General features: G+C 45.0%; 1 protein-coding gene across 9 annotated transcripts in view; it reads right to left on the bottom strand.

Annotated features, from left to right (window-relative positions):
* Positions 1-12,500, bottom strand: part of LOC143291670 (SCO-spondin-like) — a 125,465-nt gene that overhangs the window by 82,972 nt on the left and 29,993 nt on the right. For all 9 annotated transcript variants that reach the window (XM_076601674.1, XM_076601680.1, XM_076601678.1 and 6 more), the window contains exon 2: positions 2,716-2,817. In XM_076601674.1, the coding sequence (XP_076457789.1) occupies positions 2,716-2,817 (102 nt within the window). The remainder of the gene's footprint in view (positions 1-2,715; positions 2,818-12,500) is intronic.

Below are 12,500 nucleotides of genomic sequence, written 5' to 3'. Positions count from 1 at the left end.
CACTAGACCTTGAGTGGTGGTCTGGACGCTAGTCATTCGGATGAGACGATAAACCGAGGTCCCGTGTGCAGCATGCACTTAGCGCACGTAAAAGAACCCACGGCAACAAAAGGGTTGTTCCTGGCAAAATTCTGTAGAAAAATCCACTGCGATAGGAAAAACAAATAAAACTGCACGCAGAAAAAAATACAAAAAAAATGGGTGGCGCTGTAGTGTAGCGACGCGCTCTCCCTGGGGAGAGAGCAGCCCGAATTTCACACAGAGAAATCTGTTGTGATAAAAAGAAATACAAATACAAATAGGGAGGGTGTGCAGACCCACTTTCGTCTGATTTTCGTGGAGGTTCCCAGGTTCATTCTTAGTGAGAACCGCGTGCGTATGCGCGTTTCAGTTTCTTGTTGTTTTCCAGGTCACCGAAAGACTAGAATTTCGTCGTGGAAATCGTTGTTCTGACGAAAGGGTTTTAAATATTTTCGGTGACTGTTTTTTGCCAGTTTACAAGATATGTTTGGTTTTATAGTTATACCCATCATTTTGCTTTAGTCTTCTGTGTTTACTTTGAGCGTGTTTCGTATCACATTTTTGCCATCATGTGGTCTTCTTCTTCTTCTTCTGCGTTCGTGGGCTGCAACTCCCACGTTCACTCGCATGTACACGAGTGGGTTTTTACGTGTATGACCGTTTTTACCCCGCCATGTAGGCAGTCATACTCCGCTTTCGGGGGTGTGCATGCTGGGTATGTTCTTGTTTCCACAACCCACCCAACGCTGACATGGATTACAGGATCTTTAACGTGCGTATTTGATCTTCTGCATGCGTTTACACACGAAGGGGGTTCAGGCACTAGCAGGTCTGCACATATGTTGACCTGGGAGATCGGAAAAATCTCCACCCTTTACCCACCAGGCGCCGTCACCGTGATTCGAACCCGGGACCCTCAGATTGAAAGTCCAACGCTTTAACCACTCGGCTATTGCGCCCGTCATGTGGTCGAACTGATCCATCCGAACTCAGGCAGTGCAAACTCAGAAAAGCTAGTAACTATGGTGGGCTGCACATGGCGTCATATGACCTACTTCTCGCTCTGCAAGCGACAAAAGGTCCACCACAAAAGTGGTCCTGCAAACCCTCTCTATTATCTGTGGTTAGTTTGGGTCAGTTGGACGCAACCGTGTCGTCCCGATTCGCCTATTCCAGATTTGCCTATCAGTAAATTGGTGATTCTTTCTTTCTTCTTCTTCTCCGCCTTCTTCTTCTGCTTCTTCTTCTTCTTCTTCTTCTGCTTTGCCTCCTCCTCCTTCTTCTTCTTCTTCTTCTTCTTCTTCTTCTTCTTCTTCTTCTTCTTCTTCGTCGTCGTCGTCGTCGTCTTCTTCTATCTTCTTCTTCTTCGTCGTCTTCTGCTTCGTCTTCTGCTTCATCTTCTTCTTCTTCGTCGTCGTCGTCTTCTATTTTCTTCTTCGTTGTCGTCTTCTGCTTCTTCTTTTTCCTCCTCTTCCTCGCCTCTTCACGGTGTCAGTCCATCCCGTCTGATGAATGACGGTGTTCTCTCCAAGTCCTGTCTGGAGCCATGGAGCCAGCAGGGTTGCTGTCAGTCAAACGGTTTTTCTCTGAGCTCCTTCCAGAGAGGACAGGGCCGGAGAGTGTGTTCTGGTGTTTGGTCTTCGAGACCATGGGAGAAAAACAGATGGGCGATGCAATGGTCTGCCGCATTTCATCTTCCTGAACAGGTGGGGACACTGAGACAGCAATGACCAGATCGTGATTTTATAATTTTCACGGGGACAGGACTGAAGAAAGTGTTCTGGTGACTGGTCTTCGAGACCACAGGAGCGAGCAGGTGGGAGATGTAAAGGTGTGCCAGCTTTCATCTTCCTGAACAGGTGGGGCACTGAAACGGTAGTGGCCAGCTCGTGATCTTGTGAGTTCCACCTGTTGCCAGCGGTTCGAGAAGGTGACATACATCCCTCGTCTTGGGTTCTCGCGGTCAACGCCGATGATAACTCGATGACCCCGACTCGCCCTTTACCAGTTCGTTTATATACCCAGTTGCTGTGTGTGTGTGTGTGTGTGTGTGTGTGTGTGTGTGTGTGTGTGTGTGTGTGTGAAGTCAAAATGATCTTTAGCGTGTGTGTGTGTGTGTGTGTGTGTGTGTGTGTGTGTGTGTGTGTGTGTGTGTGTGTGAAGTCAAAATGATCTTTATTGTGTGTGTGTGTGTGTGTGTGTGTGTGTGTGTGTGTGAAGTCAAAATGATCTTTAGCGTGTGTGTGTGTGTGTGTGTGTGTGTGTGTGTGTGTGTGTGTGTGTGTGTGTGTGTATGTATGGGTGTGTGAGTGTGTGCGTGTGCGTATGTGGGAGTGCGTGCGCAATTCTGTGTGTTAAAAAATAATCAGAAAGCGCACTTTCTTCATTGCGAGCCCAGTCTATTGTGTTGACGATGTGGTCTCTACAGCGTTTGAGCACAAAAATAGTGTGTGTATATATATATATATATATATATATATATATATATGTGTGTGTGTGTGTGTGTGTCTTTGTCTGTATGTCTGTGTTTGTGTCTGTGTGTATGTTTTGTGTCTGTTTGTGTTTATATGTGTGTGCGTGCGTGTGAGGGACAGACAGAACGACAGACACAACACAACACAACACAACACAACACACACACACACACACACACACACACACACACACGTGAAGAAGGAAAGGGACGCCACTCACCCAGCTGACAGCCGAAGCTGAGGAGCTCCTCCAGCTCTGTGACCCACTTCTTCAGCTCTATGGCCATGTCGTTCAAGGGGCACTGGAAGGAGTCCCAGGTCACTGGAAAGTAAAGAGAGAGAGTAAGAAAATAAATCATATCAAACAGACAACGATAACGATAGTGACTGCAATGAGAACAGCAACAGCAGCAGAAAGAGAGAGAGAGAGAGAGAGAGAGAAATCATAAACAGTCAACGATAACAATAATGACTGCAATGAGAACAGTAACAGCACCACCACCACCAACAACAACAACACAATAAGAAGAAGAATAAGGAGAAAGGAGGAGGAGGAAGAGGAGGAAAAGGAAGACGAGGAGGAGGAGGAGGAAGGAGGAGGAAGAGAAAGGAGGAGGAGAAAGGAGGAGGAGGAGGAAAAGGAGGAGAAATGAGGAGGAGCAGGAAGAGGAGGAGAAAGGAGGAGGAGGAAAAGGAGGAGAAAGGAGGAGGAGCAGGAAGAGGAGGAGAAAGGAGGAGGAGGAAAAGGAGGAGAAAGGAGGAGGAGGAAAAGGAGGAGAAAGGAGGAGGAGGAAGAGGAGGAAAAAGGAGGAGGAGGAGAAAGGAGGAGGAGGAAGAGGAGAAAAAAGGAGGAGGAGGAGAAAGGAGGAGGAGAAGAAGAAGAAAGAAAGGATAGGTCGTAAAATTACCACTGATTATTTCTCCTATTTTACCAAACATGTTAAACTCCATACTAGCAGTACGTTACCAGACATGCTATGTCATAGTTCTGTTTCCAAGATCTGAATGGTAAATATTTATTCGTTATGGGGGTGGGGGAATAGGAGGAAGAGAGAGAAAAAAGGAAAGAAAGAAAGAAAAAAGATCGGCAGATAAAAAGACAAAAAGAAAGACAAACATTTGAACGAAGAAAGGAATTCATTAACTGATCAATCAAACGTGAATAAGGCTCATATCAAATCAACTCATCAACATTAAAATCCTTCAAAACATGCTTCTCTGAACCAATCTCCCGCCCTCCCCCACCCCTCCCCAATAAAAAAAAAATCTTCCCCCTCCCTCCCGCCCACCCCCCACCCAACCGAACCCCAACTACCCCGTGTCCCAAGCCCCCACCCCCCCCCAGCCTTCTAGCCACTCCCTACCCACTATTCCCCCCTCCCCTCCAGTGGCTCGGATCAAACCCCCGCCATCCCCCACCCCTCCCATCGCACCTCATAACCGTCCCCCCCCCCGCCCTCCCACCACACCCATCCCCCTCTCACACACATCTTTCAACTCCCAGCACCCCCCTCCCTTCCCGCCCCCCCCACCCCCCACCCCTTAAGCCCCTAACGTACCAATCTCTCTCTTCTTTTTATCTTCTTCCTTTTTTTTTTTTTTTTCTCTTCTAGCAACAGCATACAAGATATAGCACGCTCTGATGATAATTATAGTCTGATGAATTAAGGTCATCTTCATTCGCCTCGGCTAGGTGTCATCCAAGAGTTCTCATGCTCTGATTACGGACTGCAACAAAAGGACGTCGTCCCGACGGGGCGAGCCAAAACGCGCCCTGATTTGCTTTTTTTGCTCTTCCCCCCCCCCCCCCCCCCCCCCCCCCCCCCCCCCCCCCCCCCCTTCGCAATGGAACTTTGAGCCCTGGGGAAACGTCTCTCTCTCTCTCTCTCTCTCTCTCTCTCTCTCTCTCTCTCTGTGTGTGTGTGTGTGTGTGTGTGTGTGTGTGTGTGTGGTGTCTGTGCAGGTGGAGTTTTTATCACCCTGGTAACCACAGGCAAAAAGAGAGAGAAAATAAACAGGCAAATAAATTTTAAAAAAATTAACAAATACATAAATGTCAAAGCCAAATATAACCCGTACCGCCTGTGACGCCCACCCCCCTTCCTATCCCCCCCCCCGCCCCTCCCCCCCCGCCTCCCCCCGCCCCACCCGACATACACCCCTCCCCCACTTTACTCTAACTCCATCCCTTAAAAAAAAAAAAAAAGGGGGGGGGGAAGAAAAAAGAAACATGAAATTAAAGGGAGCAAACAAGGTGTACGCCATTATCTTTAAAAAGAAAAAAATCCAGGCAGACTTCAAAAAGTTCACGTTTCACTTCAAACGAACGTCCATATGGAAGCTCATTTCTCTCTGTCTCTGTCTGTCTGTCGGTGTCTCCCCCTCTCTCTCCCTCCCACTCTGTCTCTGTCTCTCTCTTTTGTGTCACTGAAGGAGATTTGTTACAGTCTTGGGCAATAGGAGGTTACCCACCCATCACCCCAAGCCAACCCACTTCAGAACGACAGAATATGAGAATATGATTAGCATACCGCATGCAATATGATCGGTTGGAGGGGGTGGGGGAGGTGGGGTGGATAATATTCTAACAGAAAAACAAGATAAGAAAGAGAAGAAGATGAAAAAGAGGAAGGGGAAACACGGAAACACACACACACACACACACGCACGCACGCACGCGCGCGCACACACACGCACACACACGCGCGCACACACACACACACACACACACACAAAAGCTGCTAACTTGCAAGACGGCATTCCGTGATTGGGTTTTACGTGTGTGCTTTTCTTGCACATTTTCGCACTCACTCTCCCTGCATCAGCTCTTTCTTCTTCTTCTTTTCTTTCTTGTTTTCTTTATACATACATATATATATATATATATATATATATATATATATATATATATATATATATATATATATATATTACAATTCACGGCAACGAGCTGCCTACGGTAAAACGAACGCATCTGAAGACCTGAAAATTATATATACTATAGCGACTAGCTCACTACATCCCGAAATTTCACACAGAAAATCTCTGTGTATAAGTATCAGTGTCAGTAGCTCAAGGAGGCGTCACTGCGTTCGGTCAAATCCATATACGCTACACCACATCTGCCAAGCAGATGCCTGACCAGCAGCGTAACCCAACGCGCTTAGTCAGGCCTTGAGAGAAAAAAAATTTTAATAATAAAACAAAATAACAAAAAATAAATAAATAAATAAATAAATAAAATAAATAAATAAAAATTATGAGACAACAACAACGTAATTCGATGCAATCCAGTTGAAGAGAAACAAAGCGACGGTCAGACAGAGACACATAATCTTTTGACGCCTTGCTTCGAGCTGCGCAGAAAGTTATGTCACGGCGACGTCATTTAAAATTTGTGACGTGGTTTTTCTTCTACGTTGTTTTGTGTGAATCAGAATCAGAATCAATTTTAATGTCAATTAAACCTGAACAAGGTTTATAAGACACGCATGCAAAGTTACATGAAAACCACGAAAAAAAAAGAAAAAAAAAAAAAGATAAATGCTGAACAAGACAATGAATCACTCTTGCACGCTATGGCGTTTTTGACAGCAGTTACTGACAAATTTCCCAAACAGTCCTGCAAGTTTGTCTTCCAGTATTAGCTGACTGGGTTTAATAATATTTGGAATGTAATTTTGAATTTTTTGTATGAATTCTATTCTAATTTCTCTGTATAATTCACAGTCATCTAAGAAATGAAATTCATCCTCTGTTGTTTGACATTGTAAACATAGTCTCCTTTCTTTTGGGATGTTGAAATATCGGCCTTTTTCTATTGCTAAATCATGACAGGATATTCTTAATTTGCACAATGATTGTTTTTGATTATAACTAAGATATCCTTCAAGCAAATAAGGCTCGGTTCTGTATTCACGAGTAACTTTATTATAGAATAGTAGTTTAGATTTATTTTCAGATGTGTGTGTGTAACTTTATTATAGAATAGTAGTTTAGATTTATTTTCAGATGTGTGTGTGTAACTTTATTATAGAATAGTAGTTTAGATTTATTTTCAGATGTGTGTGTGTAACTTTATAAAGAATAGTAGTTTAGATTTATTTTCAGATGTGTGTGTGTGTGTGTGTGTGTGTGTGTGTGTGTGTGTGTGTGTTTGATTTTTTAACAGAAGCCCAAAGCAGAAGAAAAGACCATCCATTCAGCATGTACAGAAACTCGACAGCATACAAAAAGAAATGTAAATCGTGCATTCAGACCTTCCTTTGAAGGTATCCTTCTTCATCTAAGGACCAGTTTGAACGGTAAGTTTCCTTCATAGATGACCAGACATTAGGTGAAGTTAAAAAGTATCCTTTGTTCAAGGAACGATTTGAACGGCAATTCTCGTGCTTAGATGACCAGACATTAGGTGAAGTTTAAAAGTATCCTTTGTTCAAGGAACGATTTGAACGGCAATTCTCGTGCTTAGATGACCAGACATTAGGTGAAGTTTAAAAGTATCCTTTGTTCAAGGAACGATTTGAACGGCAATTCTCGTGCTTAGATGACCAGACATTAGGTGAAGTTTAAAAGTATCCTTTGTTCAAGGAACGATTTGAACGGCAATTCTCGTGCTTAGATGACCAGACATTAGGTGAAGTTTAAAAGTATCCTTTGTTCAAGGAACGATTTGAACGGCAATTCTCGTGCTTAGATGACCAGACATTAGGTGAAGTTTAAAAGTATCCTTAGTTCAAGGAACGATTTGAACGGCAATTCTCGTGCTTACATGACTAGACATTAGGTGAAGTTTAAAAGTATCCTTTGTTCAAGGAACGATTTGAACGGCAATTCTCGTGCTTAGATGACTAGACATTGGGAGCAGCCTACCATTAGCTAATGGCCTAAATATTGTGACCCGTGTTCAGCAGGTTATAGACTATTTATTTATCACGTTTATTTTAACTTCGATATTTGGACGGGTGCAACAGTCGAGTGATTAATAATGCGTTGGACTTTAAATCTGAAGGTCCCGGGTTCGAATCCCCGGACGACGGGCCCAGTAGTCGAGTGGTTAAAGCGTTGGACTTTCAATCTGAGGGTCCCGGGTTCGAATCCCCGGTAACGCTGCCTGGTGGGTAAAGGGTGGAGATTTTTCCGATCTCAGAGGTCAACGGATACACCGACTTGCTAGAGCCTGAACCCCCTTTCCTGTGTATAGGCACGCAGAAGATCAAGTACGCACGCTAAAGATCACGTAGTCCATGTCAGCGTTCGGCGGGTTATGAAAACATGAACAAAGCCGGAATGCACCACCCTCCCCTCCCCGCCACCCCAAGAAAAAGGACTACCTACACGGCGGGAGTAGAAACGATCATACTCGTAAAAGCCCTCTCGTGTAATATACGAGTGAACGTGGGAGTTGCAGCCCACGAACGATGAAGAATAAGAATTAGAAGACTGCGGTTTTGATGATGGATTCAGTTCCTGCTGCATGCACGTGCCAGCTTCACAAAAGTCGTCTGTACTGACGTGCCCTCCGCCAACTTTTGAGCCGCTCTTTCCTTTCTTAACTCCCACCCCCACTCCACTGAACTCCAACGGTCCCCCACCCCCACCCCCACCCCACACTGCACCCCCGCCCACCCTTGCAACGGTGAACGCCCCACAGGTATTCACGGTATCCAGACCACACCGAAGTTGCACGTAACTCGATAGGCTATACCGTGAGAGCTGTTTCCCAATCAAGGTAAATACATACGTAAATAAACTGTATAATTACTGCGACACCAAAATAATGACTTCTGTTGTTGTTGTTGTTTGTTTGTTGGTTGGTTGGTTTTTTGTTGTTTTTTTTTTTGTTTTTTTTTTTGTTTGTTTTTTACAAACAGTGAAGGAAAACTGTCTCGATGAAATTATACGCACACACTCCTCACCCCACCCCCCACCCCCCACCCCCACCCCCTCCACACACACACGCTTGCATACATAGGGGAGGGAGATAGATTGGGGGGGAGAGAGAGAGAGAGAGAGAGAGGGGGGGGGAGAGAAATATAGAGAGAAAGGGAGAGAGAGAGAGAGGAAAGACAGAGAAAGACACAGAGAGAGAAGGAAAGGAGAAAGAGATGGGAGAGAGAGAGATTAAAGGGGTAAAAAGTAAAACAGTAGAAAGAAAGGAAAAGAGTTTTTTTAAAAATAACGAGAAGAAAAAATGAGAAGATTTTTTTTCAGTTCGTATACATAATTTCATTTGATAGATAGACAGATAATCGGTAACAAGTTCAGTGACCCCCAATAAGCACCTGCTTACCCTAACCTCGCCCCCAACCATCTCTCCTACCCCTCAAAAAAGCACACACACACCGACACACACACACACACACACACACACACACACACACACCGACACACACACACACACACAGCAAAAGCAAGTCCCCTTATTATTATTATTATTATTAGTTGATTTTTTTTTTTCCTTCTCCAAAGCCGATATTCCCCCTTTTTTCCAATGTGCTTAGCAGCCAGTGAAAAGTTGTCTCCCATTCAAGGACATCGGGGGTCATTTCGAAACGCTCTTTATTTTTCAGCTGTCCCGTTTAATGTCATTGGCCTTGTCACACACAGCGCTGGGGGTACAGGCCCGATTTCGGTATCAATATGGTGGAACTCAAAGAGCCCAAGCCGGTTTATGTGTGTGTGTGGTGTGGGCGTGTGTGTGACGTGCGTGTGTGTGTGTGTGTGACGTGTGTGTGTGTCTGTGTCTGTCTGTATGTCGTGTGTGTATATGTTGTGTGTGTGTGTGTGTGTGTGTGTGTGTGTGTGTGTGTTATCATAAACTCATGATATCATTATCGTGTGAGTGTGTGGGAAAAGGGGAAGAAAGGCTTAGGTTGCTCTCTCTCTCTGTCTCTCTCGGTCTTTCTCTCTCTCTCTCCACCTCTTTCCCTCTACGCCCCTCCCTCTCTCTCTCTTTCCCTCTCCGTCCCTTTCCCTCCTCTCTCTGTCTGTCTCTCTACCCCTTCCCCTCTCCATCCCTCTCCCCCACTCTCTCTTTCTCTACCTCTTTCCCTCCCTCTATCTCTTTCTCATTGTCTCTCTATCTCCCCCCTCTCTCTCTCTACTTCTTTCCCTCTCCCTCCTCTCTCTCCCCTTTTCCCTCTCCATCCCCCTGCCACGCCACCCCCCTCTCCCCTCTCTCTCTCTCTCGCTCTCTCACGCAAATAAAAATCTGTTGGTCGGGGATAAAAAAAAAAAATTTTTTTAAATCCTTCAACAACTGTTTTTTTCCCACACTTCCCTGGTCGAGCGACTACTGACGTCTACAAACCAATCTATACATCGACACGGTACTCGAAAATTTAAAAAAAATACGCTCAGCAGCATAAAATCGCTCAGGTATGTACAGTCTTTAGGGCATTGATTCAACCCCACCCCCACCCCCACCCCCGCCCCCTCTCTCTCTCTCTCCCACGCCCATCCTCCTCCTTCCTCCTCCTCCTCCTCCGCCTTACTCTTCAAACCTACACTTAAGTGTGTTCTTTCAAACAAAACGAAAAAAAAATCGGCATTCGCGAGTGAGAGCCGATACACATATGAAAAGGCAGACTATAATAACTTTCGGGACCAATTCCTTTGGTGTTCGAGTACTCTTAAAATGCGCTCAATTCTCTTTTCATTTTTCTTCTTCTTCTTTCTGTGTGTGTGTGTGTGTGTGTGTGTGTGTGTGTGTGTGTGTGTGTGTGTGGATGGTAGAGACGGGGATTATAATAAAGGTGTGAATATGGGTGTTTGGAATAACTCTGTGTGTGTGCGTGTGCGTGCGTGCGTACACGCTCTCGCGCGCGCGCGTGTGTGTGTGTGTGTGTGTGTGTGTGTGTGTGTGTGTGTGTGTGTGTGTGTGTGTGTGTGTGTGGATGGTAGAGACGGGGGTTATAATAAAGGTGTGAATAAGTGTATTTGTGGAATAACTCTCTGTGTGTGCGCGTGCACGCGCGCGCGTGTGTATTCTTGTTTGCGTGCGTGCGTCTGTGCGTGTGTGTGTGTGTGTGTGTGTGCGTCTGTGTAGTTATCTCAGTATGTGTGTCCTTGTCTGTGTGCTTTATTGTTTCTTTGGTGGTGGTGGTGGTGGTTACTTTTCATCGTTGTGTCCACTGTATTGTGGAAAAAAGTCGTCTTTTTTTTTCTTTTCTTTTTTTAATTGCGCTGTCAGCACAATTTGTTATCAAGGACGTCTAAAATGATCAAATATCACACCTGTGGCCCTTGACAGGGGAGAGTGGTGGGGAGGGGGGGGAGGAGGGGTCGTGGAGGAGGGAGAGAGGAGGTGGGTGACAGGTGATAAACAGATTTCCAACTTGTTCAAGTGCTTCAAGAGGGGTGTGTTGTTTGGGAGGGGCGGGGGATGGAGGGGCGGGGGATGGGGGGGGGGGTGTGAAGCGGGTGGGACTGAGGGGAGGGATGGGGAAGGTGGAATCGGAAATCTGAAAACACCTGTGTAATTGTGTGTGTGTGTGTGTGTGTGTGTGTGTGTGTGTGTGTGTGTGTGTGTGTGTGTGTGTGTGTTTTATAGTCTTCATGAACGTTTTGTGTTATTGTTCTTGTTGAAGTAAACATCATCACCATCATTATTATCATTATTAGACATGTCAACATTGCTCTGAAGACAATCTCTTCTTCTACTTCTTCTTCTTTTTAGTAGTAGTAGGAGGAGGAGGAGGAGAAGGGGGAGGAGGAGGGGACAGAGAAAAGGGGGAGGAGGAGGAGAACGAGTAAGTAGTAGGAGGAGGAATATTGGCATCATCATCACCATCATCATTATCATCATCATCACTATCACCATCACCATCACCATCATCACCATCACCATCATCATTATCATCACCATCGTCGTACATTTCGACCTTGCTAAGAAGACAGTCAGCTTCCTGTGCTTGATATTGCACACGCAAACAGACGAGGCGTTATTAAGGGAAGGTAATAAGGGGTGCAAGGGGGCTGGGTGGGGTGGGGTGGGGTGAGGGTGTGCTTGGAGGGAAAGAGGCGTGAGGGTGGAGGTGGGGGGGGGAGGGGAGGGGAATGGGGACAAGGGGAGGGAAAAGGAGCAAAAGGGGAGGAGAATGTGATAGGAGCTGAGGAGAGGGGAGAGGGTCTTGAAACCGCAGACAATGAATAAAGGGTGGTTTGGGGCTCTCTTCTTTTTCCCATATTTTTTTTCTTTTCTTCTTTATTTAATTTGCTGGGGGGGGGGGGGTTGGGGTTGGTTTTTTTTTTTTTTTTACTTTTTTCTTTTTTTGATAAACATGAACGACAACACACGAAAGCAGATAACAAAAAGTTCACTCTGTGTGTGTGTGTGTGTGTGTGTGTGTGTGTGTGTGTCTGTGAGTGTGTCTGTGTGTGTCTAGTCAGTGTATGACTGTGTGTGCGTCTCTGTGAGTGTGATTGTGTGTCTGTGTCTGTGTGTCTGAGAGTGTGTCTGTGTGTGTCTCTGTGTCTTGTCAGTGTATGACTATGCGTGTCTGTGTGAGTGTGTTTGTGTGTGTGTGCGTGTGTGTGTGTGTGTGTGTCTGTACGTAATACAGTACAACACAAAGCAATACAACATAACACAACACATCACAATACAATACATTACAATACAATACAACACAATACAGTAACACATCACAATACAACACAATACAATACAATTCAACACAATACAACACAACACATCACAATACAGTAACACATCACAATACAATACAATACAACACAACACAATACAATACAACACAACACAATACAATACAATTCAACACAATACAACACAACACATCACAATACAATACAACACAACACAATACAGTAACACAACACAACACATCACAATACAACACAACACAATACACCACAATACAGTAAAACAACACATCACATCACATCACAACACAATACAACACATCACAATACAACACAACACAACACAACACAACACAATACAGTAACACAACACAACACATCACAACACAACACAATACA

This window comes from Babylonia areolata, chromosome 17 (assembly GCF_041734735.1).
Source record: "Babylonia areolata isolate BAREFJ2019XMU chromosome 17, ASM4173473v1, whole genome shotgun sequence".
Lineage (NCBI taxonomy): Eukaryota > Metazoa > Mollusca > Gastropoda > Neogastropoda > Buccinidae > Babylonia > Babylonia areolata.
The sequence above is the reverse complement of the archived record's forward strand: the minus strand, read 5'-3'. Positions and strand labels throughout refer to the sequence as shown.